The following is a 27997-nucleotide window of genomic DNA, read 5'->3' as shown; positions in this document are numbered from 1 at the left end:
TATGGTTTGCAGTTAAATATCCTCATTTTTATTCATTTGTTTCTTTCATCTTGTAATTCTAAATTCAAAAGCTGCTTTTCTAATTTTGGTACATCTACCCGATGCTTCATTAAGAATTTCCCATTCAGATGAAAGACAGGTATTTCGTACTTGTATTTTTCAAGCCAGATTGAATGATTAGGTAGAGTTATATCTATTTCCTCCAAAGTAAACTGTAAAAAAACAAAAAACAAAACAAAACAAATGGACAATAAAATAGCTAGCAGTCAAACATTAGAAAAGCATAGTAATAAACCATACTAAAAGAACTGATCTCAAAGAAAATCTATGTACTGTAGGTTGTAAAGCAATACTTAAGTTGAAAAAAACTGATTAGGGTTATTTCTTTCATCAATTTTTTTTGAATGATTTGAATAAGAGGATTTGGGGACCCCAGTAAGGACTATTGCTACAGATACAAATGTCCTGAGAAACAGTTTCTAAATTTATTCAGAGAGGCACTTAGATGACAAATGAACAAGTAATTTTGAAATTTGCCAGCAGTGTGATGAAAGACTGCATATAGCCTATCTTTGCACAATAACTTAAACTGCAATCCAGGCAATCATATTTTAGCCTAGCATGCTGGAAGAACGCAGCTCATAGGATTAGTTTATGTTGGAGTCTACTACGTGAACTTAGGTTTGTGTTAATTCCCTGAATTATATTGGTTCTGTAAGTATGTTCTGTGAACATAATCACTCTTGGTCTTTTTTTTGGTCAAGCATCCTAGATAACCTTTGGTTACCTCCATGTGAGTTATTCTTATTGGTTTTATAAGTGGCAATAAGTGGCTTATTAGGCTAAGGAGATCTCAACTGCTTCCATTTGGGAAGACAAAAGACTTGTAAAATGACAGTGGGGAATGAAATGCCCTAATTAGATCTGATTTCAGATTGCTTTCTGGAATGATCTCAGTTCCATGTTTAAGCCCTGTAGCTCAAACCTCCCAATATTATTCTAGGGCAAATAAGCCCTTTGTGGTTGGTCGAATAATCTTCTAGACCCATTATACATAGAAGGTATTATTTCCTGGGGGCCTTGGAGCAGAATAAATAAAGAATAAAAGCAAATTCAGCGAGTTGAGTCTAGTAATTAAAGCAAACATTTGTCTTGAACTACATGTTGGCCAAATTTTCAGTGCACAGTCAGATTTCTTCTCCTGCTATCATTCCTGTTTCAGAGAATCGTTGCACTAACTCATTCCTGCTTAACAAAGCAACAGTTTTAGCAAATTTCTAAATAGGAGAAAGAAACAATCGGACATTTTATAGAAAGGAAATCCCATTGATTGAGATTCTAACTATATTTTTAGAAAAGCAATTAATATAACTTCCAGGCTGTATAAGATACAACCCATCTTCTGTTTCAGTATTAGCTTTATCTGTATATTTGTTTTATCTTAACCATTTAGATGGACAAAATCAAATCCATGAAGATTTTGAGGCAATTATTTTGGCAGGAACTGTAATGCATAACACTGAATTATTTTATCATGAAATATTTCCAATTTTAGTATTTCTGAAACACTATTGATAACAATTAAAGTTTCTTGGTGATTTACAATAAACCACACTATCACAATTAAAACCAAAGATACAAAGAACAGTTAGAAACCAACAACATCAACAATTAAGCATTGTTTATTTTAAAAATACCTAGCAGGGCTTTTTAAAATGCCAACAAAGGAGCTAAGTCTCTTAAGCCAGCAGGGGGTTATATGGCAAAAATAGTAGGAAGACAGCTCCAAAGAAGGATTAATGGAGATATAGCCAGAATAGCTCATGGTATCACATAGAAATTTATATTTCTATTTATAAATATATAAATATAATTTCTATATAAATAAATAAATATATAATTTATATTCTCCCAAGAAGCCTAAATCAAAGTATATGAGGTTTCCAAATCAAGTTTTAAAACTCTGATGCAGGGTTTCCAAACCAAGATCATTATCATCATTATCATCTTTATCATCCCATCCCACCTCAGAGGGTGATTTTCAAAAAGGTCAGTTAAATCTAAGGAGAAAGTAGAGACAATATTTGGGGAATTTTTACATGAGTTCTCTTTCCTAGAGTGTCCAATCTTTTTATTTGCAACTATAAATAGGAATAAACTTGATTTATAAACCAAAATGTATAAAGAATTTGATTCATTTGACAGGAATCATGAAGTTTGTAACATATTATTAAAATAATGAGTGCTTGTAATAAATGTCTGTGTTAACCACTATGTGAAAAAAATTGTATCACACCATATTAATCCATTATTATTTTTCTGCTGGTAGATTTTATTTATACGGTCCAACAAGAATGATTTACCCATAAGACGTGTTGGATTATACATTTATACTAAGTATTAACATTTTTTGAAGGCGGCAATAGAAAAATGATTTCACTGGAATAGGCTGTTTTTTGGGGAAAAGATATAGGAACTAATGCCCTAAAGCAAATTGGCAGCTGGTGCAGGAATATAATGTCCAGCAACAACATATTTCCTTTGAGCACTTCTGGAAACCAGCTTGACTAAAGATAGACATCGATTTATGACCATGATAATTTTATTGCACAAATTATAACTATCTATTGGGAAAGATGTTACTTCTCTCACTGCCATAGTTATCGCTGGACCTTCATAACTTCATCCTACCTTCATAACTTCAGAATTGAATTCCTATGGGGGCTAAACTTGAAAGCTACTATTTGATTCCATGACAAGTATCAGAATCCCTGTGTAGGTTAAAAATTAATGTTCCTACGTTTTGGTGCCTACAGCATTGGATTATTTTGACAGGTTTATCCATGAAAAATTTATTATGGAATAAACTGTGTTGAAAAATGCTTTTTTATTGTTTTAGTAAGATACCAAAGATATAGATTATTCAATCTGTGGCATTCCCTACTAAGACTACCATGAATAGGTGAAGAGAAAGGGAAAGGCCAGGAAAGTTAACGAGATCCTCAAAAACAGGAAAAAATCTGAAAGAATAAAAGGCAGTGTATGAAGTGGCATATGGATATGGCAGAAATAAGAATAATTTTCAGGGACAGAAATCTATGAAAAATTATACAGAATAGTATTGGCATAAATTAGTTTTCGCTATTCTGCCTTTTCATTTCCTTATCTTGGGCCTTTAACATCTTTGGCCTAGTAGATTTTTAGTCCTTTTCTGTTTTATATAACTTTGTTCACCCAGAATAGGATGAAAAGAATAGTATGATAGGTAATCATAGGGAAACATATAGAAGAGTGGGGAAATCCATTATTAAAAAACAAACTGGGCTTCTCATAACATTATTACTTCGTATTAATCCAGTTTTAAGAAAACCATTTAAAAAGGTTTGCTAAATTAAAAAAAAAACATACAAATTACATCAGATTGTTTCTTGGCAGTTTATTCAATTCAAGCATTTCTAATTTACTGTGTTTTGTCTAGATGCTATTGCTGCTTCTGATGTTCTATAGTGGTAAGAGCAGTTTCTCAACCTTGACATCTTTATCTTGTGTGGATTTCAACTCCCAGAATTCCCCAGTCAAACACTGGATTAGAAGTTTAAGATGGGTTAAGCATATTTCCCAGTAATCCTTTGTTACTGATGAAATTGATATTTGCTTCCTCAACAGTGGCACAGGTTCTTCTGCACTGTATCTCTAGTATTTGAAATCTATCAAATCTAGAAAAATTGTAGATTTTTCAGTCAACAATTGAACTAGGCTTTTATTTGCAATGAAGTGATAGGAAGAAGTAATATAGTCAAGTGTTGCTATTTTGACAATATAATTTTTCAGAATTCTACCCCTTTTAATGATTATTGAGATTATTAATTCTGAGGTTAAATTATCATGTGAATGCTGTTGGGTATTCGTAGACCACTAGGTTCTTTTGCTAATGTAATATGATAAAATAATATATATATCAGCAAATGCCCTCTTATTACATTTCAGTGTATAACTTCTTACTCAGCCTTTTATCAAATGCAAGCATGCAATACATCCAGGAAACTCCATCATTATCCGAAGATAGGTATCATCAGCATACAGATCATACCTGGTTTTAAATCTAATGATCAACTCCTTCAATAGTTTCATGTAAATATTGAAAACAATGGAAGAGCAATTGTCCAGTGAGGAGCCATCAAATGGTACCATCTAAATGTACTTGAGCTAAAGGGGAAAAAATGATTGCAAAAAAATGGCTATCCTTTCTAGATTCTTTTAGGCAATGCACCTAATGTGGTCAAGCCACCAAGAGGCCAAAATAAATAAATAGCTAGATAAATAAACCCAGATGAATCGTGGTTTTTCTTTTGGATACTGAAGATAATTAATCTGACCAACCTAGGCATTTAATCTCTGTAGCCAATTCTGAAGCCAGTCTGTAATAGAGCAGTGCAATTTCAGTTGCAAAAGTCCAAAAGACAAAAATGCTTTCTGAGAATTGACTTTATGAAAATCAGTTGTGGAAACTAATTTTTTAGAAATGCCAAAAGAAAGAGAAACAATTGCCAGTGCGTTTGTGTGCATCTGCAGAAAAATATGTTCTGATTCCTTATTTTAAAGGTTGTGGGTTGGTGTTTTGATTAAGCAAAGGACTGTATTAACCTACCTTGTGTTTATATGGTTCAAGCATCATTTTGGCTTCTTCGCATAAAGGACAGGGATGCTTAAGGAGGGGAAGGGGAAAAAGCAGTCAGTAATGAAAAGTAGGACAAATAGAAAAGCACAGGCTTCATAAAGCTTGTTAACATGCTCTCAAACCATTTTGACAATATTTTTCAGCATAAATTCACATTGGAGTCTGTATCCTGAATTAAAGGGGAAGAATGAGAGAGCAACATTGACAGAATTATCTATCCTATTTCAGAAGGCAACTCTGAAATAGGATAGATAACCTACCCCTGGAATATATCCTGGCAATCTTTTTTTCTGTCATGTCCTTATAATGCTGACTTCCAAGGTCATTCTGCTCTGGGCAATGGGAAAGTTGCATTCTTTGAAAATGCCTTCTTCCCCAATACCTGTCAGGCCTCTGAACAGCGTTTATAAATAAAAACAGGATTATATGCCAGCATCGTCCCTGTGGCAGAATACAGGTTGCCAGAATTATGTTGTCTAGTTTTCTGCCAATTCAAAGACCAGTGGGTAGAACTTAGGAAGAGCCCATAAGTGATTCATCATTGCTCTACAGCAAGAATAAATGAAATGAGGCAATGCCATTTTTAAATTACTTAATTCATGGGAAAAAAGTGGCCAATACTGACAGCCCTCTGTGTCCTTTCTCACACTGCAAGAGGAGAAGGTGAAGTCAAATATTTAGTGTATTCACTTATAGCACCATGTGACATAGAAGGCGCATACAAACACATTTCATTGAGCTCAATGAAGTGTACAAATAGAGTCCAGGCTCTGCATTTAACTGCTGCTTCTTACTGTTTTTTAAAGACAGACCCCATCCCACATATTATACAGTGGGGAAAAAGTGCATGCTAAGTATTTAAGCCATATCTATGTTTAGCTTGCAGCGCACATTGGCAGGGAACCTGCAGTTCTATAGGTGTTGTTGAACTTCATCTTTCAGCAGTCCCATCCAGCATAGCTAATGTTGATGCTAGCAGCATCTAGAAAACCCTAGGTTCCCATCCAGTGAGACTTTCTCAGAAAAAAGTAAAAATCAAAGATAGTTCTGGAGGACTAGGTAAGGAAAGAGAGACATTTTTTTCCTTGCCTTGCCCACAGTCAACACTATTTTGTTTGACAAAATAAGTCAAACAAAGGGACTTAATAGCCTTCATGGACATGATTTCAGTTCATGATGGGGTTAAAATTCAGCTTCCTGGGTTATTCTCCCTCTGGAAGTAAATATAAGCCTGACAGGGTAGAAATTAAGTCCATAGATGCTAGAACACATCTTGCCAAGGGTTTATGTATATAATTCTTCAAAGTAAACATGTTCAAACTCTTCCAGGTAACATCACTCTATGTTACCCTTATCACTTTTTGGATTTATTCAGCTGGCTTCTAACTTTGAGATGATGCAAGTAATTTAGCTGCAAATAACTCTTCTAAGAACTCACAAGGGACTATTTATGTTAATATTAATAAGACTATTAATTAATTAATCTATCCCTCCCTAAAAAGAGTCTGGGTCACTTTGAAAAGGGCCATTGGATGGCCCTATATATACGCAAAAAGGACAGAGGAAAAAATTTTCCTTCACCACAAGATATAGCCATATACTGTATATCAATAATGCGTTCAATTAAATTTACTTCCTGCCATGCCAGCATCACTCTAAGTATCTCCTCTGATATTTTATTTCCAAGTGCTCTTCAGTGAATAAAGGGACCTTTGAGATTGGCATTCAGGGAGACAATCTTTAGAAGCAATCCTATCAAGAACCTTTTTATCCCTATATTCAAAAATTCAACTAGGTTCCATCCTAGCAAAACCAACCTTTAGATTGTTGGGACACTTTCCTTACTGCCATCTGGAAGCAATTTAGATTTATCAGAAGCCCCTTCAATGCTGTATGTGTTCGGATCATTTTAACCTATTCTGAACCTTCCATGTCCATGCAGTATATCAAGGGTATAAAACTCAAAGTGCTTAGATCTGGCCCATGGAGCCACCCTGGAAACAGCGAAGGACTGACCCGTGATGCCTCTGCCAGTAAAAATGGACATTTGGCCGTCCCAAGCTCCGTTTTCGCGGGCAGAGGGCTGCAGGAGGAACCCCAGCTCCACCCGGGCCACTACAAGTGGCCCTGACATAAGTGACGTAGAGCTGTCCATGCCCAAGGTCAAACACAACCCTGATGCAGCCTCAATGAAATCGAGGTTTAACACCCCTGCAGTACATCAAAGCCAGCATGAACTACATAGTGCATGACAAAGAAAAGTTGCCTTTTCTCAAGTGAGATTATCAGTCCACATATAATTTCACAAAGTTCATGTGCCTGAAGAATCTAGACTCATGTTTTATAAGGTCCATTTTCTCAATTCTATTCACACAATTCTAAGTCAATGAAACATTTTGCATTCCAGGAACACTGATATATGCAGAAAAATCTTCTCCAAGAGTACTAATTTTAGAGATAAAATTCTTTGCCTCCTGCCGTAAGGCATTACCCCTTTAGAAAACTATCAAATACTCTCCCACTGCAATTTTGCAAGAGAACAAACATATCTTCTGGGCATCCACAATTCTTTCTGTGCATTCTTTGTAGGATAATTTTTCTGTTTACTTAAAAACATAATTGGAACTGGATAGAATAGATCCAAAATGAGAATATTACATTACGCTAATAAAAGAAGCCTATATTTTAGTCTGTCTAAGGACCTAAGCTTTTCCATTTTTGGGGCAATTTTTAACATTCTATGCAGAAATGTTTATTTAATAAAAGAAGCCTGCATAAAATGCAATTCTCATTCTATCTATCTCTCTATCTATCTCTCTATCTCTCTATCTCTCTATCTATCTATCTATCTATCTATCTATCTATCTATCTATCTATCTATCTATCATCTATCTATCTATCTATCTATCTATCTATCTATCATCTATCTATCTCTCTATCTCTCTATCTCTCTATCATCTATCTATCTATCTATCTATCTATCTATCTATCTATCTATCTAATCAATCTATCTATCTATCTATCTATCTATCTATCTATCTATCTATCTATCTATCATCTATCTATCTATCATCTTACAGCTACTAAATAATGCTTCCTCATCCTATTTTTTCTTACAACAGCAATTCCGTGAAATAGATTGGGCTGAAAAGGGGTGACTGGTCCTGATGAGTCAACTAAGCAAGCTTTGGTGCTGACTGAATTTCAAACTGCTAAGACTCAGCATGTGCATAGCGAAGGCTTTGCAAAACATTATTTTTCATAGTTAATAGTAATCCCTTCTCCCATCATACTATTATTCATCATTTCTTTTCTATTTAGAGTATAGGCCACATAGATAACTAGCACTGAAACAACTTTGTTATATTAGAATCACATGTAAGAATAAAAATTTAGCTCGACTTGCATGAATCACATCAGCTAAATAAAATAGACTGAAATCCAATTATATTTTGCATATTTCTTCCCCTTCTTTTAAAATTGTTTATTTCTTAACAGAAACATTTGTCTCACAAATGAACTGAAATGAGACATTAATTCTGTTATCAAGAATCATTAACTAATACTGTAAGCAATCAATACACTTCTTCACTGTGGGAGGTGTAAATCCAATGGCACAAGGGGGCAGTGATGTCTAGATAAAGATTTACTTTGTGCCATTTGCCTTTTGCCCTGTTGGTAATCTGTGGTCACTTCCATCTCCTTTTCTTCTCAGGCACATGCTGTTTGATGCTCTACTCAATAGGATGTAGTTAGCTAGGTGCTAGACTTTGTGAGTATCTATAAGATAAGGTATTTCATGTAAACAAATCTGCCTTCTGTTCAATGGTGGGTTTCAAAAATTGTTGGAACCTACTCTGTGGGTGTGGCCTCCTTTGTGGGAGTGGCTTGCCACCCATGTGACCAGATGGGAGTGGATTGCCACCCATGTGACCAGATGGGAGTGACTTGCCGCCCAAGTGACTGGATATGAAATTATGAATTAGTACTTAGGTCGGTCCAAGTAGCTATTCAGAAACTCTGGCATTGAAGCATGCAAGTCTTAAAGCTGTCAAGTTACAAGATCCTTGCCAGTGGTGGGCTTCAAAAATTTTTGGAACCTCTTCTGTAGGTGTGGCCTGCTTTCCGGGTCCACTGGTGGAACCTCTTCTAACCAGTTCGGTAGATTTGACGAACCGGTTCTACCGAATAGGTGTGAACTGGTAGGAACCCACCTCTGCTTCTGTTGTAGCTATTCAACTTGCTTCAATAATGACTCCTTAAATCAGATTTCTGCTCACACAAATGCCCAGAATGCTTCAACCTCCAATCTTTATTTACTACTCTATATATCAGAGTTTGAAATGGTTCAGATCGGAAAATAAAAATGGGTACATGAGAATATGCCAGGGCACTAGCAAAGTCTCCAATCCTTCAAATCAAACTCAAGCTATGAGTTATATGTAAATTTTGAGGGAGGTTGCTAAGATCAAGGGGCCACAATGGCTGAAGGGTAGGAACTGTAGGGTTTGCATCATTCCAATTCCAAGAAAGGAGAAGCACAGCCAACAGGAAGTATAGCTCATTGTTCTCTTGGAATTTTATTCATGATATGAAATGAACACACCGGCAGGATCAATCAATGCTGAAAGTCCAAGAAATCAACCATAATAGGGATTGGCCTAGTGCATAATCATATGCAAACTTGACTTAGTAACATGTGGACATATTTGGCTACTGAGACCAGCTGTTATCATTAGGAAATGACAGAATTGTCTGCGAGAATAGATGAAGGACCACAGTGGCACATCATTCGCTGTTCCTTCTCAGCTTCCAGCTGCTCTCTGGTCTTGGAACTTACACTTGGTGGTCCAAAGACCTGTCCTACATCTTATAAACTAGCCTGTTACTGCCAGGTATAGTAAACCATTGCATCTCCTGGACAATTCTACATTCAGCTACATGTAACATTCAGCGATCACTCCGTTGTCTTCTGTAGGCAAAAGAGGAAAACACATATAACATTCCTTGCCTCAGGGAGAAATACATTTGTTTATTTATAGTAAATTATCTTGGGCTGGTCCAGTTTCTGAGAGGATAAATCCAATTTTTTAAAAAAGAAACCAAGAAATACAGCATAAGGGTAACTGCTACTGAACTTCCTAATAATCAACCTGAAGCACAAGTGCCATTTCTTTAAGAACCATAACTCAGTACTAGAGCTAAGGCCCCTATACAGACTGACCTTATACTGAAGAATTCACGTTCCGTTGAACTGAAATATGAAGTAGTAATTGAATAAGAACCTTGAGATCTTGGAATACTATAATCAATCATACAAATCATACAAACATTATAGTGTTTTGTATCATGGGCTATATCTAGCAACTTTATATGATCAGTTAGGCATGAAATGGATATGAAGACCCATTCAGTTATATTACTCAATCTCAGCTCCAATTTTTGCAAGCATAGGCATGTCTGTAGTGATGGAAACTGATGTACAAAAATATTTTGAGAACCCCAATTTGTCTGCTTCTGATATAAGCCTAGTATTGTTGAAAGTATTCTACATGTAATAATCTTGTTACTGCCAGAAAACAACTACATTTTCCTATTTTTATTCTTTCAACCTGTGGTTGCAGGATTCTCTCTAAGTGTTTCTCAACCTTAGTCATCGTAAGACATGTGGGCTTTAACTGCCTGAATTCCCTAGTCAGCATGCTGGTTAAGAGAATTCAGAGAGTTGAAGGCTACAGTTGAGAAGCATTTCTCTATGGTAAAACAATGAGCCAGAGCTGCCAATGGAGGTTTGCATTCAATCTGAACATTATTGTTTTAAATTTGCATTTGAGGCATTGTATTTGGTTTACTTGATCAACTAGTACTTACCTTGGTGAACAACGTTAACACTGGTAGTTTAGCACTGGCTTCACACAACATCCTTTGAAGTGGTTTTGAATAATTTGTGAAATGCAAGGTCCAACTTTGAAGCCACAGCATCTTTGCCCTGTTGAAATAAAATATGTACAAAATGTTTTATCGTTGGCATTTACCACTAACAAGATTGGCTAAAATGTACTCAAACATGAAGCCGACCTGCTGGAAGTGTAAAAAAGTACAAGGGACTTTTTATTACATATGGTGGACCTGCCCGGAAAAACAAAAATATTGGACAAAAATTTGGAAATGGGTGCAAGAAATTACAGGAGAACAGATAAAATACAAACCCGAAATCTTTCTGCTGGGAATAATCAAAGAGAAATATACAAAGAAAATTAAGTACATATTAACACATTTGCTAACTATAGCTAGAATAGCATTTGCCCAATGCTGGAAACAAAATAATACCCCCTTGGATGAATTAGTGATAAAAAAACCTTTGGATTGTGCAGAGATGGACAAATTAACACTGAAATTAAAAGATAAAGAAGAGTCGGAATATTATGAAATTTGGAACAATTGGTACAAATGGCTGCAAAACAAGAATAAAATTACCGTATATACTCGAGTATAGGCCGACCCGAATATAAGCCGAGGCACCTAATTTTACCACAAAAAACTGGAAAAGTTATTGACTCGAGTATAAGCCTAGGGTGGGAAATGCAGCAGCTACCGGTAAATTTCAAAAATAAAAATAGATACCAATAATGTTTTTGAATATTTATTTCAAAGAAAAACAGTAAACTAGCGGTGTATTCAATGAAATACTTCACTCACCTCATGATGCTGATGTCCCGCTGTGATGATGATGTCCCGTGCAGCCGCGGGAGCGATGTCCCGCCTCCTATGACACACGGCACAGTGATTCCTATCATTGGATCACTGTACCAGAGGAGGTGGGACATCGCTATGTGGCTGCTTGCCATAACAAGGAGGAGGTGGACATCGTTGCAGAGCGGCAGGAGGGGGAGGAAGGGGAATCGTAAGACAGCCCTGCATTACATTAGAACGTGAGGAGGGGGGATGGTGCGGTGCGCGCTGCGCGGCAAACTGACACAGAGGGAGGGGAAACTCACAGGGGCACTGGGCCATTCACGAGTGTCACCCAGCGGCATGGCCCCGCCCCTTTTTCTCCTCCATTTCGGGCAAATTTTTCACTGACTCGATTATAAGCCGAGGCGGCTTTTTTCAGCCCAAAAAGTGGGCTGAAAAACTAGGCTTATACTCGAGTATATACAGTAATTAAGCCAAAAAACAATATATATAAATATATATAGAACTGTGTTTAAAGGTGTGTAAATATAGAAGTGAAATATTATATACATGTACAGGTATGATGACATAACAATGTTGATATAATGACTGTAAGGTGTTGTAGAAGGGAAAAATAATTTTAAAAAATCTGCTAACCAAAAGGAAAAAAATATTTCTCTAATTGCACACGATTCATTTTAATTACCAATCATAAGTTATGAATCAGTAGACAGTCCCATGCAAGAGTGATGCTCAAGGAACTGTGTAAAATAAAAATGCAAATGTATATTATTTTCACAATACTTGGGGGGGGGGGGAGGAATGCTTATTATTGAACAAGCAGAATTTAAATTTATGATTACATTTTTCTTGCTGTAGGGCTTGTTTTAAATTCACCAACAAACCACAATGATATAAACATATTGCATTGTTTCAAGCAAAAAGAAAATAAGACAGCCATTATTAGCAGAATACAAAGAGTTCTACTTTGAGCCTCTCTTAATCTAACCATATACATTTTTGGTAGTTCTTCAAAATGACTCCAATGGACAGCTGCTTTTATATTTCACTGAAATACAAACCATGTACAGCTAATTCTTGACTTACAACCACAACTGAGCCCAAACTTTCTGCTTATAAGCGAGACTTGTTAAGTCAGTTTTGCCCTATTTTACGACCTTTCTTATCATGGCTGTTAAGTAAATCACTGCAATTGTTAGTAACATGGTTGTTAAATGAATCTGGCTTTCCCATTAAATGTGCTTATCAGCATGTCTCAAACGGTGATCACATGATCCTGGGACACTACAACCATCAGAGTCAGTTGCCAAGTGTCTGAATTTTGATCATGTGACTATAGGACTCTGCAACAGTCATAAGTTTGAAACACAGACATAAGTCATTTTTTTCACTAAATGAACTGTTGTACATCAAGAACTATCTACCGTATATACTCGAGTATAGGCCGACCCGAATATAAGCCGAGGCACCTAATTTTACCACAAAAAACTGGAAAAGTTATTGACTCGAGTATAAGCCTAGGGTGGGAAATGCAGCAGCTACCGGTAAATTTCAAAAATAAAAATAGATACCAATAATGTTTTTGAATATTTATTTCAAAGAAAAACAGTAAACTAGCGGTGTATTCAATGAAATACTTCACTCACATCATGATGCTGATGTCCCGCTGTGATGATGATGTCCCATGCAGCCGCGGGAGCGATGTCCCGCCTCCTATGACACACGGCACAGTGATTCCTATCATTGGATCACTGTACCAGAGGAGGTGGGACATCGCTATGTGGCTGCTTGCCATAACAAGGAGGAGGTGGGACATCGTTGCAGAGCGGCAGGAGGGGGAGGAAGGGGAATCGTAAGACAGCCCTGCATTACATTAGAACGTGAGGAGGGGGGATGGTGCGGTGCGCGCTGCGCGGCAAACTGACACAGAGGGAGGGGAAACTCACAGGGGCACTGGGCCATTCACGAGTGTCACCCAGCGGCATGGCCCCGCCCCTTTTTCTCCTCCATTTCGGGCAAATTTTTCACTGACTCGAGTATAAGCCGAGGCGGCTTTTTTCAGCCCAAAAAGTGGGCTGAAAAACTAGGCTTATACTCGAGTATATACAGTATATGGCAAGTATACCCCCCAAAAAACCCCACAGACCAGATGAAATTACTCTGAATGTTACTTAAAAACTTGAAGATAATATAGTGGGTGAGGAAGCAGCAGTTACTTAATATATGAAAATATTTATTGTTGGCTTGTTTAAATGTCTGTCTTGTTTTAAAACCATGTATCTGAAATGAAACTACACTTGATAAAAATTATAATTATAGTTCAAAAGAATGATATTCATTCGCAGTGCAATTCCGTAGATATCTACCTTGAAATAAGTTCCAGTAAATAAGACTTTCCTCTAAGGAAATGTATGTAAGATTTCAATCTTACAGGGCAATCTTATTTATTCCTTTGTTTATGTGCTACTTCCCACATTTAGAAGAAATATCTCAAAACAATCTATTTTATGCCTCTCTGTCTGGATGTAAGTCACAGTTTGTCTATTGGGACATAAATCTTAACAGATATATTTAAGATTGCAACATTTTGCAGCCATTCATTTTAGTGGGCCTAATCTCTTACTTCAACTGAGATTTCTATCCTCCCTCTCTTTTATTTTGAAACTCACATTTAAAGCATGTCTAACTTCGTGATGCATTATGGCCTATGTCTACCTATCTACAGTTTGATTACACTATTGATAATCACCACCGTACAATACAATCTGTAACGTGGATAAATCTAGTTACACCTCTGGTTTGTATTGACACTGAAATCACAAATGCAATGGATAGGATTGGTGAACAGATTATTAGAACTGTGGATCATTTTAAATTATAGTCCAATTACTCACTGCTCTTTCTCTTCTATCTTGTATGATATATTGTGATGTCTTTCTTTCTCACACACATCATTTTCAAGGGTTTTTATGGAGAGGTCAGTTTTCTTAGAGGAAATGACAAATGATTTATGCTATTTCTTTATATAACATTTACATATACATTCAGGTGACTATAAAATAAGGATTTGCATAATAAGAAAGAGTAAAAAAGATTAATTCTTCTTGAAATGGACGAGAATACCAGAATATATCAGCAACTAAATCTTTATTTAATAGTATTATTAAATTTAAATTAAGTAGTATTATTAAATTTAAAAAAATCTTGATGAATGTATTTTATTTTCCTTATGTACACTGAGAGCATATGCACCAGACAAATTCCTTGTGTGTCCTGCCACACTTGGCCAATAAAAAATTCTATTCTATTCTATTCTATTCTATTCTATTCCCACTACATAAGAACACTTGGAGTTAAGAATTACAGGGGTCCCATAATATATCTTGATCAAGCTCCATATCAATATTCTTTAGTTACAAAGATCAATACTCTCTGCCCAGTTGCTGTTCTACAACACTTTGATATCTTTCTAATTGCACAAAAATTAAATATTTAGCCACATTTAATAATGAGCTAAACATATTAACAGTCTTCCCTTAAAAAAACACTTTTATTGGAAGCTAAATTTCTCATAAATGTTTGGTCGTCAAGGGTGAAGCAGGCCAAATACAAGTGACATTCAAGAAATTCTAATAGATTGGATACATGACATTACTGAAATAATATTAAGAACTAATTAATTTTAGTTTATTTAAGATGTTGGATAGAAGTAAAATTATAACAAGACATCATTGTAGGAGTAAAAATTAAACTGTAGTGCAGTTGTTTATAGTGTTAGTAGACTAAATGTGACACTTAAACCATCTGCCATTTAGTGAGACAATTTTTTAAAAGTTGACTGCTTTGGCAGTGGCTTTAGATGCACAAAAACCAACTTTAGGCAGTTCCCCCAAATCCCAATGTACAACTAAGCTACATAGAAATTCATATCAAACACAATGGTTACAAGAATATGTTGAGTTTGAAAAAAGGGCCTATGAAGCAAGAAAAGAAACTTCTAGGAAGAAGGATGAAAGAGAAAACCCAGAGACAAAAAGACAAAAGTGAAAGAACAAAAAATAAAGGTGGCAGTTAAACAGAAACTAGACAGTAATAACAAAGAAATGACTTTGCCACCATCAAGGATTTTCACCTTGGGTTTGGCTTGTAACCGAAGGATATACTACTTGGAAACACATTATCTCTCTCCCCCCACTGAGAGTGTCTTAATCTTGGAATTTTTTCTTCAGAGATATATGTGGGAGAGTGATATAAACTTCACAGTCAGGCAAAAGTAATTTTATTTAGCTGGGCAGGTTGAATATATTGGACGTTTATTATTATGGATCTTAGTCTTTATTCGGTACTCAGTAGGATTTTTTACTATTATTATTATTACGCACCACACTGTAACCTAAAAAGGATATAAGTGGGGGGATATAGGAACATTTAAACAGGCAAATAAAGCAAAGTAAAAGGCAGGCCGTAAGTTCCTATGCAAATAGAGCTTTTATAAAAACACTGGAAGGTTGAAAGCAAAACTAGAACAACAGTGATAGATTATAAGTAATTATAAATGAAAAGCAACAATAGTTCTTTATGTAGATTGTTCGACTCAGCCTTGAACTGCCTCTTATCACATAATCTTCAGGGTCTGTTTTACACAAATGTTAGATACAATTATCTTCGACTTAAGTGTGATGAACCACAGCACAGCATTGTCTCCAAGCTGCTCTAAGATGATTTGCAGCAATTTCATACAGTTCATCATTTCGTTGAAAAGTGGGGTGGGTGGCAGGAAAAACAGAGGTTGTACTAGCACTGGTGTATTTATTGATTCATAGGCTGCCTTTCAATTCACATTTAATACTGATGGTAAATAATAGAAACCAGTTTTGACTGCTCATCAAAAGGGAGAGATCAACTGCCTCACCCTAGAATCAACTGGGCACCCCCTAGTAGCGTGGACATCAATTCCTAGAATTCCCCTACCATTATGCAATCTGGATAAGAATTCTGGGAGTTGAAATTTCAGACATCTGAATGTTTCCCAGGTTGGGAAAAATGTTTTCCTGGCTGTCATCTGGATCTTGGGAACATAATTGTATTCTATATAAGCCTAGAGAGGAATTATAATTCTAAGAAAAACATGCAGTTATTAAAAAAAACCCTGCAGGGTATTAATTGCAAAAGAAATCAACTGTGAAGAAAAACTCTTAATACTTTAGAGTACCAAGTAAGAATTATTTTACCAGTTTAATGTAATTATCATTTAACCTTTTTTTATAAGGTACTTCCAATCGTAATTCTGAATATATATGGATAAAGTGTGTTATAAATCTCAATTACCATAAAACAACACCGGCAGGGACTGCTGGCATCTTTTTCTCATTTATCATTTTGGAAAACAACCATAACATTCATCATACAAACAGAATAAAGAATGGTGGAAAAAAACTTTTGGCCAGTGCTATATTCCAGGAAGAAGAGCAAAGCAATAAATCCCCTTTTATTTTAATAAATAAGAACAGCCAAGTACAATTTAGATGAATTAATTGTCTGTAACGTTAAGAGATAAATATGTCTAATTTCTCAGTTGCCCATTTTTAATTAGGATTTTTTTAAAAGAAAAAAACATTTCCAGAGCTACAAAACAATTGCTGTAACAATTGCTCTAAACACAAATGATAAAAATAAAGATGCCCACAATTCAAGCTTGATCCTTGGTGACAGCAGCTCTGCTGTTTTCTTGACAGCACAATAGATGCAGTTTGACACTGACTTTTTCAAAGATGTTTTCTGACTTTTCTTTCTAGTCAGTAGCCCTGGAGAAGATTGACTTACTTAGCGTTTGGTATAAGCTAGGTGTGTCTAGGACCTACCCTCTGGTGAAGTGTGGCATATTAATTACAATGCCTGAGATTGGGGAAAAAAATATTTCTTTTTTATAAAATCTTATCTGTATTACTATGGTACATAGTTACAGTCAAAGACTTGATCGGTAGACCAACTATTTGAAATGCATATTAAACAACAGGTGAAGCATACAGAAGCCATCAGATAGCATAACTGCAAGGTCACTTAAAAAATTTCATCAACTCAAGTCATCACATATGTTTCTTACCCAACTCTTTCTCAAATGATCATTTCCATATTTTTGGGATAACATCAGGAACATGGAAACTAACCAGAAAAACAAAAAGGAATTATTCCATCATATCTCACACACACCAATAAAGTCATAGGGCCTTGGGAAGGATGTTAATTGAACAGAAGCAGACCAAAGGCTATGGATTTTTTTGTCCAAGGGTATACATTAGACAAAACAAAAGAATAAATATTAAAGCCTACAGAGTATCAGTAATCACTCCAGAAAAATAACAGTCTTATATATAGTTTAAAATGTAATGTCTGAATATGTTTTTCAGCATGTATGTCACAGGTTGTATTCAGCAGGTTCTGACCACTTCTGGAGAACCGGTAACGGAAATTTTGAGTAGTTTGAGGAGAACCAGTAAATACCACCTCTGATTGGCCCCAGCCCATCCTATTCTCTGCCTCCCGAGTCCCAACTGATCGGAAGAAAAAGAACGTTGGTCTTACCTGAACGTGTCTTTCCAGGGGAAAAGAGGGAGGGGTCACGTGTGGGTATTCTCAAAACCTGATTGGTCCAAAAACTGAGAGAAAACTTCTTAAATACTCCTTCCTTCCATTCCTGTCCAGTTTCTTCGATGGTGAACAATGGTACTGAAAACGAACACAAGAACAAAAACCCCAGGAACATCCCAGCCCTCCCCTTGGTCCCAACAATCGAACTATGGCGGGTCATGACCCCTCCCTCTCTTCCCCTGAAAAGACATGTTCAGGTAAGACCAACATTCTTTTTCCAGTGGAAGAGAGGGAGGGGTCCCAAGCTTAGTCCCAGGAAGGGGAAACAAACAACTATGGCCCAAGGGGAGAATAAGCTCCTCCGACCAAAGGAGGCATCCACCGAGGCAAACGCATCCAAATGAGAGTGTCATATGAAAGGGGTCAGGAAAGCCCAAGTGGTCGCCTGACAAATATCCTCAAACGGAGCCCTAGTTGCCCACACCGCCGTGGTCGCAGTGCTCCTAGTGGACTTGGCTGTTATACCCGAAGGGGCAGAACGACCCGCCGCCTCATAGGCCCCCGCGATGGCCTGTCGCAGCCAATGGCCAATAGTAGCCGAAGACACCCTGGCCCTCAACGTCCCAGGCTGGAAGGAGACAAACAAGGCCTCTGACCTGTGAACCCCGGCTGTCCACCTGAGATAAATGTGCAGGGCGCGACAAACGTCTAAACGGTGCCAGATTTTCTCCCTATCACTAGAAGGAACAATTTCCTACCTAAACCAACTCAAACCAGTGCTTGGACCAACAGACTGAGAGGAAACTGGGCAGGAATGGAAGGAAGGAGTATTTAAGAAGTTTTCTCTCAGTCTTTGGACCAATCAGACTTTGAGAATACCCACATGTGACCCCGGCCTCTCTTCCACTGGAAAATGGGGATTTTGTAGTATCCTTCCCCTGGAATGGGAAGGGAATGGAGATTTTACAGAATCTTTTCCCTGCCACACCCACTAAGCCACACCACACCCACCAAGCCACACCCACAGAACTGGTAGTAAAAAAATTTGAAAACCCGTGCATGGTTTTATATAAATTAAGATCAAATTGTGATCTTATAAAGCAGTGTTTCTCCAACTTGGTATCTTTAAGATGTGGGGACTTTGATTCCCAGAATTTTCCAGCATATGAAGCAACCTCCATTGAAGAAAAAATGTTCAAAGGAGGAGCAGGCATCCTGAAAACATTAACTGGCTTACTGCAAGATAAAAACATGGTCATGGTTCTAAATATGGTTTCAGTTTGACTCCTAGGATGAAATGACAAGCTGTGATCACTTGAAATAGAATGAACACTTAGAATTTGCTCTTCCAGGATATGCTGAAAGAAGATGGAAGAGCAGAGTGCAGACTTATGCAATTAATGCTAAAACATAAGATATTGACAATCCTTGATTTATAGCCATAACCGAGCCAATTATGGTTATAAGTCATGATGGACACAAAGTGAGTCATCACATGACTGGAGCCAATTTTATGACCTTTATAGCAGTGTTCATTAAATGAACACTGCAGTCATTAAGTGAACCTATCATTTGTAATTGGAGTCCCCCCCCCCCAAATCAAAGTAAATGCTGGTACCTGGGGAAAAACCATTGCAAATTGCATCCATGTGACCGTGGGGCGTTGCAAACAGCCATAAATGCAGATCACCCAAAATATAAGTCACGTAATTGTGGGACAAGCATTGTAACTTTGGAATTGGGTCATAAGTAGCTGTTGGGGGTGTCCATCAAAACTTTAAACAGTCACTAAACAAGTAGTTTTAAGTTGCAAGTTGAGAAATTAAGTTGTCCACCTCTGATCTAGTGTTATCTTTAAAATTAAGTTCATAAACAGTACAACTGAACTAATGCTTTTTTGATATTCTGAAGAACTGTAATCTAAAATGTGAGAATTAAAATCCTATTTATTGCCACCTCTGATCGTGAAGCAGCACTCTAATTTCTTTTCCTCTTCAGAGAACGATATAAGAAATCGCAGTCAAATGTTACATAGCAGAAATGACATTAACTATATACCCAATCACTACTGAGTATGCTTAGATGCTACTATAGGCAAACATCATTTGATCAGGAACAATTATCCTCAGTTATGTGCACATTGTACAAAATACTATTGGGAAATGGAGGTTACCCTGCTACACTGATTATTGCTGTGTTTGTATTTGTATAAATATGGATGACCACTAGATGGAAACAAGTTTTTTCCCCTAACTTTATTGATGTTGTAACATTGATAAAGGTGTTATGGAAATACAAACTCTCCTTCTCAGGCTAGCCCTCTTAATGACTGAGTGAAAGACAAAAGTTTATACTAAATTACTAAGACTGTAATAGATAAAGAGTATTGGAGCTGAATTAATTTATTAATTATTAATTAATTAATTATTGGATAGCAGTGTTCCAATATCTCCGGAGTTGCCACAAAGAAGAGGGAGTCAAACTATTTTCCAAGGCATCTGAGGGTAGAACAAGAAGCAATGGGTGGAAACTAATCAAGGAGCAAAGCAACTTAGAACTGAGGAGAAATTTCCTGACAGTTAGAACAATTAGTCAATGGAACAGCTTGCCTCCAGAAGTTGTGAATGCCCCAACACTGAAAGTCTTTAAGAAGATGTTGGATAGCCATTTGTCTGAAATGGTATAGGCTTTCCTACCTAGGCAGGGGGTTGGACTAGAAGACCTCCAAGGTCCCTTCCAACTCTGCTATTGTACTGTCATTTGGGACTCAGCAAAGTTTGGAGCATTAATGAAAGACACCATACTATATTTATTTATACTATGTAGTACTTCAAGGTCATGATAGTTAGATATAATAGATCAAATATAAAATGTTAAAAAAAGAATAAAAAATTCTTCATTGGAGCAATTAAAAGAATCATTTATTTTACAATGATCAGTTGATCCATTCATATTTCATAGCAAGAAAATTGTGATATAATGCACAATGTTTTACTATGATGGAAAGAAAAAAATTAAAATGTTCCATGAATGTAACCATAAAATTATTAATCTATAAAACAGATCTTCTATTTTACATGCCAGCTCCTCTTTTCCTGAATAATAAATCAGAAGCACGTTCTTCTAAGCTTCTCTACAATTATTTTAGTCATTCTGTTCAGTCCTACTCCTGCAGCTCAGAACTTCCTCTACGTGGAAAGATTTACTTTTACTTTCCTTTAGCAGATCTGACAGATTGTAATTTTGCTGTGATACGTGACCTTCTTCTTAGTCAACTGCCCTACACACACACACACACACACACACACACACACACACACACGTTATTGGTTCTAGCTGGTCTCATAAACTATATTTTAATCTGTTACCAGCACTTAAACCATGGTTTTTCATTTCTGATATCTCAGGAAGCTATCTGTAGCAAGTTTGAGCTAATGAAGGATAAAAAGAAGGGCCACGCAGTCTAATAAATCATGACTATTATATCTTAGCTACATTTTTTCTTATTTCATCAACAACCCATCTTATTGTGACTCCCAAATTTATTTTAGAAGCAAGGCAGCATGTTCTTTCGCCAGGCCAATCCACAATTCTTAATTTACTCCCCATACCTTTGAACTGAGAACTTGATTATTTTTTCTGTTCAAGGGATGGTCCCACGATGAAGTAGAGTAAATATCATATTTTCCCGAAAATATGACTTGTCCTGAAAATAAAGCCATGCCAGATTTTTGGGGCAGGCAAAAATATAAGCCCTCCCCTAAAAATAAGCCCCTTGGACAAACCCCCCCTTCCTCCAGCCAGGCAGAGCACCATTCACTGATCTAGCGGTATCCCAAAAGCACCAAGCTATGGGAGCTGGTGAAACAGGCGCTCGATTGGCTTGGCACCTTGGAATACCGCTAGGTCAGTGAGTGGTGCTCTGCCCAGCTGTAGAGGGGGGTTGCCGGTTGGTTGCTTTTGAGCGTGGTCACCTCATGGTTGTTTGTTGTGCTGCTAAAACAGCGCAACACAGCCATTCACTCCTGAGGCTGTGCCTGGCTCTTCGGGAATCCGTTCACATGAGAGCAGTTGCCTGCAACCCCAAAATAATAAGCCCCTCCCCCAATCATAAGGCCCAGGCCATATTTTGGGGATCAAAAGAAAATAAGACCCTGTCTTATTTTCAGGGAAACACGGTAGCTGCTTTTCTCTCTTTGCACTTTTCTCTTTCTTTTTTCCCTATATTTTTATCTTATAATATAACTTAATAATTTTTTTAGAAATGAAATAAAATTCAATGATTGCCCACAGGTAGCAGATTCTGAAAGAACAGTGAATTGTTATTTGGTATCATTATAACATTACTCTCAGTGGTTAGGACATGTGATTGAGGGTTTTCCATTCCCGTATATTTAAAAAAAAAATCTTGGCCAGAAAAATTGGGGGTGATTGGCCTTAATTCTTTGCTATTAATCCCTAAGAAAAAGGAACCGCTTTTTTTGCTATTGTTATGAAAAATATATACCGTATTTTCACCCATATAACCCGCCCACGCAGATAACCCGCACACGCATATAACCCGCGGGTTTTCTGGATCGTGTAAAATGTTTCCCGTATACCCCGCCCACGCATATAACCCGCCCACGCAGATAACCCGCGGCGAGTAAAAGAGAAGGGAAACAGCTGAGATGGGGGGGGAAGAAACGGAGAAAGAAAGAAGCCTGCGCACGCTGGGGAAGAGGAAAGGAACGAAGGAGAAGGAAACAGCTGAGATCGGGGTGGGGGAAGAAACGGAGAAAGAAGCAAGCCTCCGATCGTGTAAGCCTCCGATCGTGTAAAATATTTTCTGTATACCCCGCCCACGCATATAACCCGCAGGGGGGCGCTGTGCATGTAAAAACCGCATATAACCCGCGGGTTATATGGGTGAAAATACGGTACTGCCAGTGCTGAAAGGGACATTTCATGAATTAATATATGATGAACTAGCATAGCTTCCTCTGTTCTTTAGAAAATGGAGACAAATTCATTGCTGCTACTGATTATTTCTGAATTAAAGATTTCTGGTAACTACCATATAACTACCTCCTGGTGACTCACTGTTATAACGGTCACTGGGAAGAATTATTCTAATTTAAAGAGATTAAAATTTTTGGGAGTTGAATAGTTTGTGGTTCCACATCCTAGAAGAACCGCACATCCTTAGTTTTATTCCATGGATCAGAAAGTCATCAAACTTAAGGCATAATATAATTTATTATGTATCCAAACTATTGGATTGAAGTGCAGACTGTGGCTAATTGACAATTCAGAAACTGCTTAAGAAAAGCATTGACATATATAAAAGTTTTAAACACTCAAAAAGATATCTGGGTTATCAACTTTTCCATTTCATTCTTGAATGGTAATCCAACAAGAATTGAGCATTGCTTTCCAATAGATACTAGCCTAAACAAAGAAAATGTAAAGATCAGGAGGAGAAATGTTTCTTCCCCAAAGCCTGAGTTTTATTTATTAATTTAAAGGCACCTCAGAATGATAAAATGACTTAAAAATAAGCAGTATTTTTAATCCTTGATTATCACACTGTTTTTCTATAAATTTAAAGAATTTAAATTTCTGAAAATCTACTTCATTTATTTTAGCCTTACAATTCTGGAATGAGGTTTAGATTTCATTTCCCCAACCTTTCCTGGTCTAGCTCCAATTTTTAGGACAGTTTGGTTGTATAGCACACACATACAAGTTACAATCACAGATCTTCTGAGCTGTACATTTTCTTGATCCGGCTAGAACCTACAGGAAAATGCAATATTCAGGTTGCATTCAGGGTACAGGAATAAAACTGGAAAAGTTGGCAGACCAGATATTTTTATATCTAGTATCATTCAGATATGAACTATGGGCTATCCACGTTCTGTGCTGAGATCCAATGTTTTTATTAATTTGTAAAAATAAGGGTGGGGTACAAATAAATGAATATGTTATGACCAAACATGCATTACAGTAAGCCTATTATGCTCATGGCTAGGGAATTCTGGGTGATGAAGTCACCCAACTAAAGGTCGATTAGATTGAAAAACGCTGGATTAAAACAAGAGAAATTCACACATCGTCTAGAAACCAGCAGTGAGAGTCCGACCAGTCTTAGCTGCATTATTAGAAAAAAACGAGTCCTTCCTTTCAAAAGACCAACCTTTGACAAGCTGAGCCCGTTTCCAGACACAAGCAGGGAGCGATCGCCTGCTCTCTTTGTTCAACTTCCTGAAAAGCATATAGAGATACGATTAGGGTAGACTATTGAGCCATCCTCTTCCCTTTCCTACTTCTATGGGCTTCCGTCCTCTGTAGCGGTAGACGATTTCTGTTCGGCTGTGATTTAAAGCTGCTCTTTGGCGGGTCGCTGTACAATTTCGATTCGAATTGCAAACGTGCCCAGCGAAAACGCTGATCTGATGGCGGTTGTAGTTGCAACTGTTGTGTTATGTCGATTTTAATGACGCATTTTTCAAAACAACTTCCAACGCTTTTGAGAGATACTGGGTTGGCTTCCGAAAATATCCCAAAAGAAGACAGTGGCATGGATTTGATTCAAGAGAATTTATATTATATTTATATTTTTCACAAGAATATGGGACATTATTGTTGGCAGGCGTACAAGATCCTGCTTTCTCTAATCCCACGTGTTGTGTGGGCTACTCGTCTGTATTTTAAAACACAGGCTTATGTGCTATCATAAGAAATGAAAAATTGGAATTCTTCCGTTGCTTCTTAGAACTCCATTCAGATAAAAGACTCTCATGTACACGTATTGAATAAAGACACGTAATTAGTTATTTTTGCCAGTAAAGAAGGAAGGGAAGGTTAGAAATGATATTTTAAAGTGAGATTTAATTTTAACAGCACCTAGTCAGGAAAATCAGAAATAAAATCTTTCCATGTTCTTTTAAAGAATATTTCGGACCATAGTGATTTCAGGTGGACACTTCATAAATCCTTTGGATTCGCAATCTTAACTTTTTATCTGCAGGTTTACAGCATGACTTGAAAATTTTAAAAATATCCCATGCAGCTTGTCCTAATGTTTGCTGAAGGAAACAGACTAATGCACAAATATTACATAAAAAATTAATCCTTTGCCTTCTTCCTAAAATGGGGGAAGTGGTGGAACTGACATTTAACTCTTCTTTCTTCATATTTTTCCAGCTCAATACTGGCTGAGCATATGGAGAACAAAGAGATCTACTCAAAGGTCCCACTCTCCATATTACGAGAAAGTTGTATAAGCTATCATAAACAGCAGTGATTGCCACATTTTATTGCAACAAACTGGCTGTTAAATATGGCTTGTTTATAGGAGCACTTCTCTTTTATCTGCTCTGGTAGAAGCTTTATCATGCTCCTTGATAAAAAGCTTTTATAAGATTTGACACCACTTGGTAAATAAATGAGATTTGCCCCTTCAGGAATGTTATTATCTTACAGCTGAGCTGCCATTTTAAAACATTGTACAGACAGTAATAATGCAAGAAAGGAACAGCAGCATTTTCTGGCTGCTAGAAAAAATACCTGACAACTGCTAAGTAAAATGAGGCACTACAGTATGTTCAGACATTGTGTCAAGACAGTTAATTTGAACTATGTCAAACAAACAAACCTTTAGTTCTGCAGTGTTACATGTGTATATTCAGTGTTGTTGGGTCTTCAGTGTTCATAACCGTAAGGAATAGCTACATGTAGTACAGATTTATTCATGTCCCCTTAGTAAATACATCTTTCCATTATAAAGCCTGCTTTACCAAGTGTTGTTAAGCTCTTAGTGATACTATTAGGAAGTCCACATCCCTACCTCCCCCCAGCTGCTTCTAATTCATCTAGCTAATTCCTTATATTTAAGGTGCCTTTAATTGTTAAACTGAGCACCTTTTCTTTGCTGAATACACAACAGAATCTTAGATGAGATCTCTTGTCCCACTGCCAAGTAAAAGGCAGGTTTACTGTATATGCATTATATAAATTGTTCTTTCTCATTAATAAAAAAAAATCAGAAGGTGCTGCAGAGTCAAAACAGGTGCCATCTGGTGATCCATTTACTCTCATGTTCATTGCTTTACCTGCTGCTTTTGCACTGGGCTGAGATAAATCATAGCCTTTGGAATGCAGAACATCTGGTAAGTTGATTCCATGCTGAAAGGCCTGCATAAATGGAATTCAGCTTTCAATTTCCCAAAAAGCCTTTTTCACTTAAACAATAAGATAACTGTAGAAATCAAATTGGATGAACTAGGAAGTATAAAAAATTTCAATCAATCTGATGCAACCACAATATTACCTTTTACTACCTTTACCTTTGGAAGAGGCTACTATTTATTTTTAATTACCCTTCTGAGGTTAGACTATCGTGCTTTGGTGATCAAATCTTTGTTCCATTGGGCATAAGAATAAATATCTAAACTCGTGAATTCATTATGATTTGTCACACAGTCAGTCAGCTGTTTAGACTGGATTTGGCTTTTTTATGCATCTAGTGAGTACTTTCCAAGGACCTTGGGAATGAAGATGGTATTCAATGGTGTTAAAGATATCATTCCATTTTTGTCTTTTAAAAATATAAGCCAAGGTGGTAAAACAAACAACAACCATCATGACAAATTAATACAAACAATATGGCTTAATACTATGTGGATCCAACTCTATGTAACTTAATGTTGTGGGTAAATCCACCTATTGTGCCTTAGACAAAAAATAATGATTAAAACAATATGGTTTTTAGTCCTCAGCAATATGATGGCATGACATCATATTACTATAGAAGAGGACTATTTTTAGTGCCACACTGAAATTGATACATACTCTTAGTTCTCCGGGGACGGTCATAATAAATTATAGCTGATCTTTTTCTGATGTAAATGAACTTGGTCTTGTTCCCAGACATAGATGTTGCTTTCTTTTTGCAGTGCAAAATCCACTTTAGGGATGTGCTCCATAGTTGAAAATGTATATGGATATGCTCTGTGAAGCTGTCTGAGCTCCATTACTTTTTGTGGCCTTATTAGGAAATGCATGTTTTGAGTTAAGGCATTAAGAGGCTACCACCTTCATAGCCACATATTCATGTTTTATGAATGCGGTAGAGTGCATGGCTAGATATCTGAAGGACAGCTAGAATGAGCTGAATAAAGTATAAATCCTAGGAAAGAATATTAGGTAACTATTTTCCTTACTGATTTCCCAATATTTTATTTTATTTAAAGCATTTAAATAGTCAACTTGAGCATTTGTGCTACTGGATGGCTTACATTAAATCAAGGAAACAAAACCCTTAATACAATCAAGACCTCCCACTAAACAGGACTCCAATCTTTTGAGTCACAACAACCAAGGGAAAACTCATGCATGCTTCTCTATCAACGTTCCTTCAATATTCCTGGATGGTAAGATCAATAACAAGCAAAGAAGGGGCCACTAAGTACATTTCAAATTTTGAAGCTATATTAATGGTACTGTAACAGAATGGTTTCCAAGGTTGGCAGAAGGACAGTCACTAAATGGTAAATTGGTAAGATTTCTTCCAAACATTCACTAGTATTTCTACAATGTATCAAACAGTTTTCCTCTAAGATTATATTTTGAAACAAATGATAGTCTAAAGCACAGGTAGTCCTCAACTGACAACAATTTGTTTAGTGAGTGTTCAAAGTTACAATGGCACTGGAAAATGTAACTTATAATTGTTTTTTAAATTTATGACCATTGTGGCATTCCTGTGGTCATGATCAAAAATGCAGATGCTTATCGTCTGACTCATATTTATGACCATTGCAGTGTCCTCAGGTCATGTGATCGCCTTTTGCACCTTCTGACAAGCAAAGTCAATGGGCAAGTCAGACTCACTTAACAACCATTTTACTAATGTAACAACTGTGGTGATTCACTTAACAATTGTGGGAAGAAAGGTCATAAAATGGGGCAAAATTCACTTAACAAATGTCTCACTTAGAAATTTTGGGCTCAACTGTGGTCGTAAGTAGAGGACTATCTATACCTCTTTTC

At 36.8% G+C, this 27997-nt stretch overlaps 1 protein-coding gene across 4 annotated transcripts; it reads right to left on the bottom strand.

Moving 5' to 3' along the window:
• Positions 1–5: 5 nt before the first annotated feature.
• C3H5orf63 (chromosome 3 C5orf63 homolog) lies at positions 6–24219 on the bottom strand. Of its 4 annotated transcripts, XM_032214190.1 has the most exons (6): positions 24141–24202; positions 21574–21668; positions 17478–17536; positions 10550–10667; positions 4649–4705; positions 6–212 (listed from the first exon to the last, which is right to left on the bottom strand). In XM_032214190.1, exons 4-6 carry the CDS (start codon positions 10658–10660, stop codon positions 33–35), a joined length of 348 nt encoding a protein of 115 aa, XP_032070081.1. In that variant the 5' UTR covers positions 10661–10667; positions 17478–17536; positions 21574–21668; positions 24141–24202; the 3' UTR covers positions 6–32. The 4 variants fall into 4 exon arrangements, with proteins under 4 accessions (XP_032070081.1, XP_032070082.1, XP_032070080.1 ...); XM_032214191.1 differs by lacking the exon at positions 17478–17536; XM_032214189.1 differs by lacking the exon at positions 21574–21668 and having other exon boundaries at positions 24141–24201.
• Between the last annotated feature and the right edge of the window lie 3778 nt (positions 24220–27997).

This window comes from Thamnophis elegans, chromosome 3 (genome assembly GCF_009769535.1).
Source record: "Thamnophis elegans isolate rThaEle1 chromosome 3, rThaEle1.pri, whole genome shotgun sequence".
NCBI lineage: Eukaryota > Metazoa > Chordata > Lepidosauria > Squamata > Colubridae > Thamnophis > Thamnophis elegans.
This window is presented reverse-complemented; position numbering and strand designations above follow the sequence as displayed.

Coding starts and splice junctions, on each gene's coding strand:
- C3H5orf63 (XM_032214188.1), bottom strand. CDS start 10,660: ATGCTGTGGCTTCAAAGTTGGACCTTGCATTTCACAAATTATTCAAAA. Junction 4,706..10,549: donor TGTTAACGTTGTTCACCAAG/GTAAGTACTAGT, acceptor CCCCTCCTTAAG/CATCCCTGTCCTTTATGCGA. Junction 213..4,648: donor TTGAACCATATAAACACAAG/GTAGGTTAATAC, acceptor GTTTTTTTACAG/TTTACTTTGGAGGAAATAGA.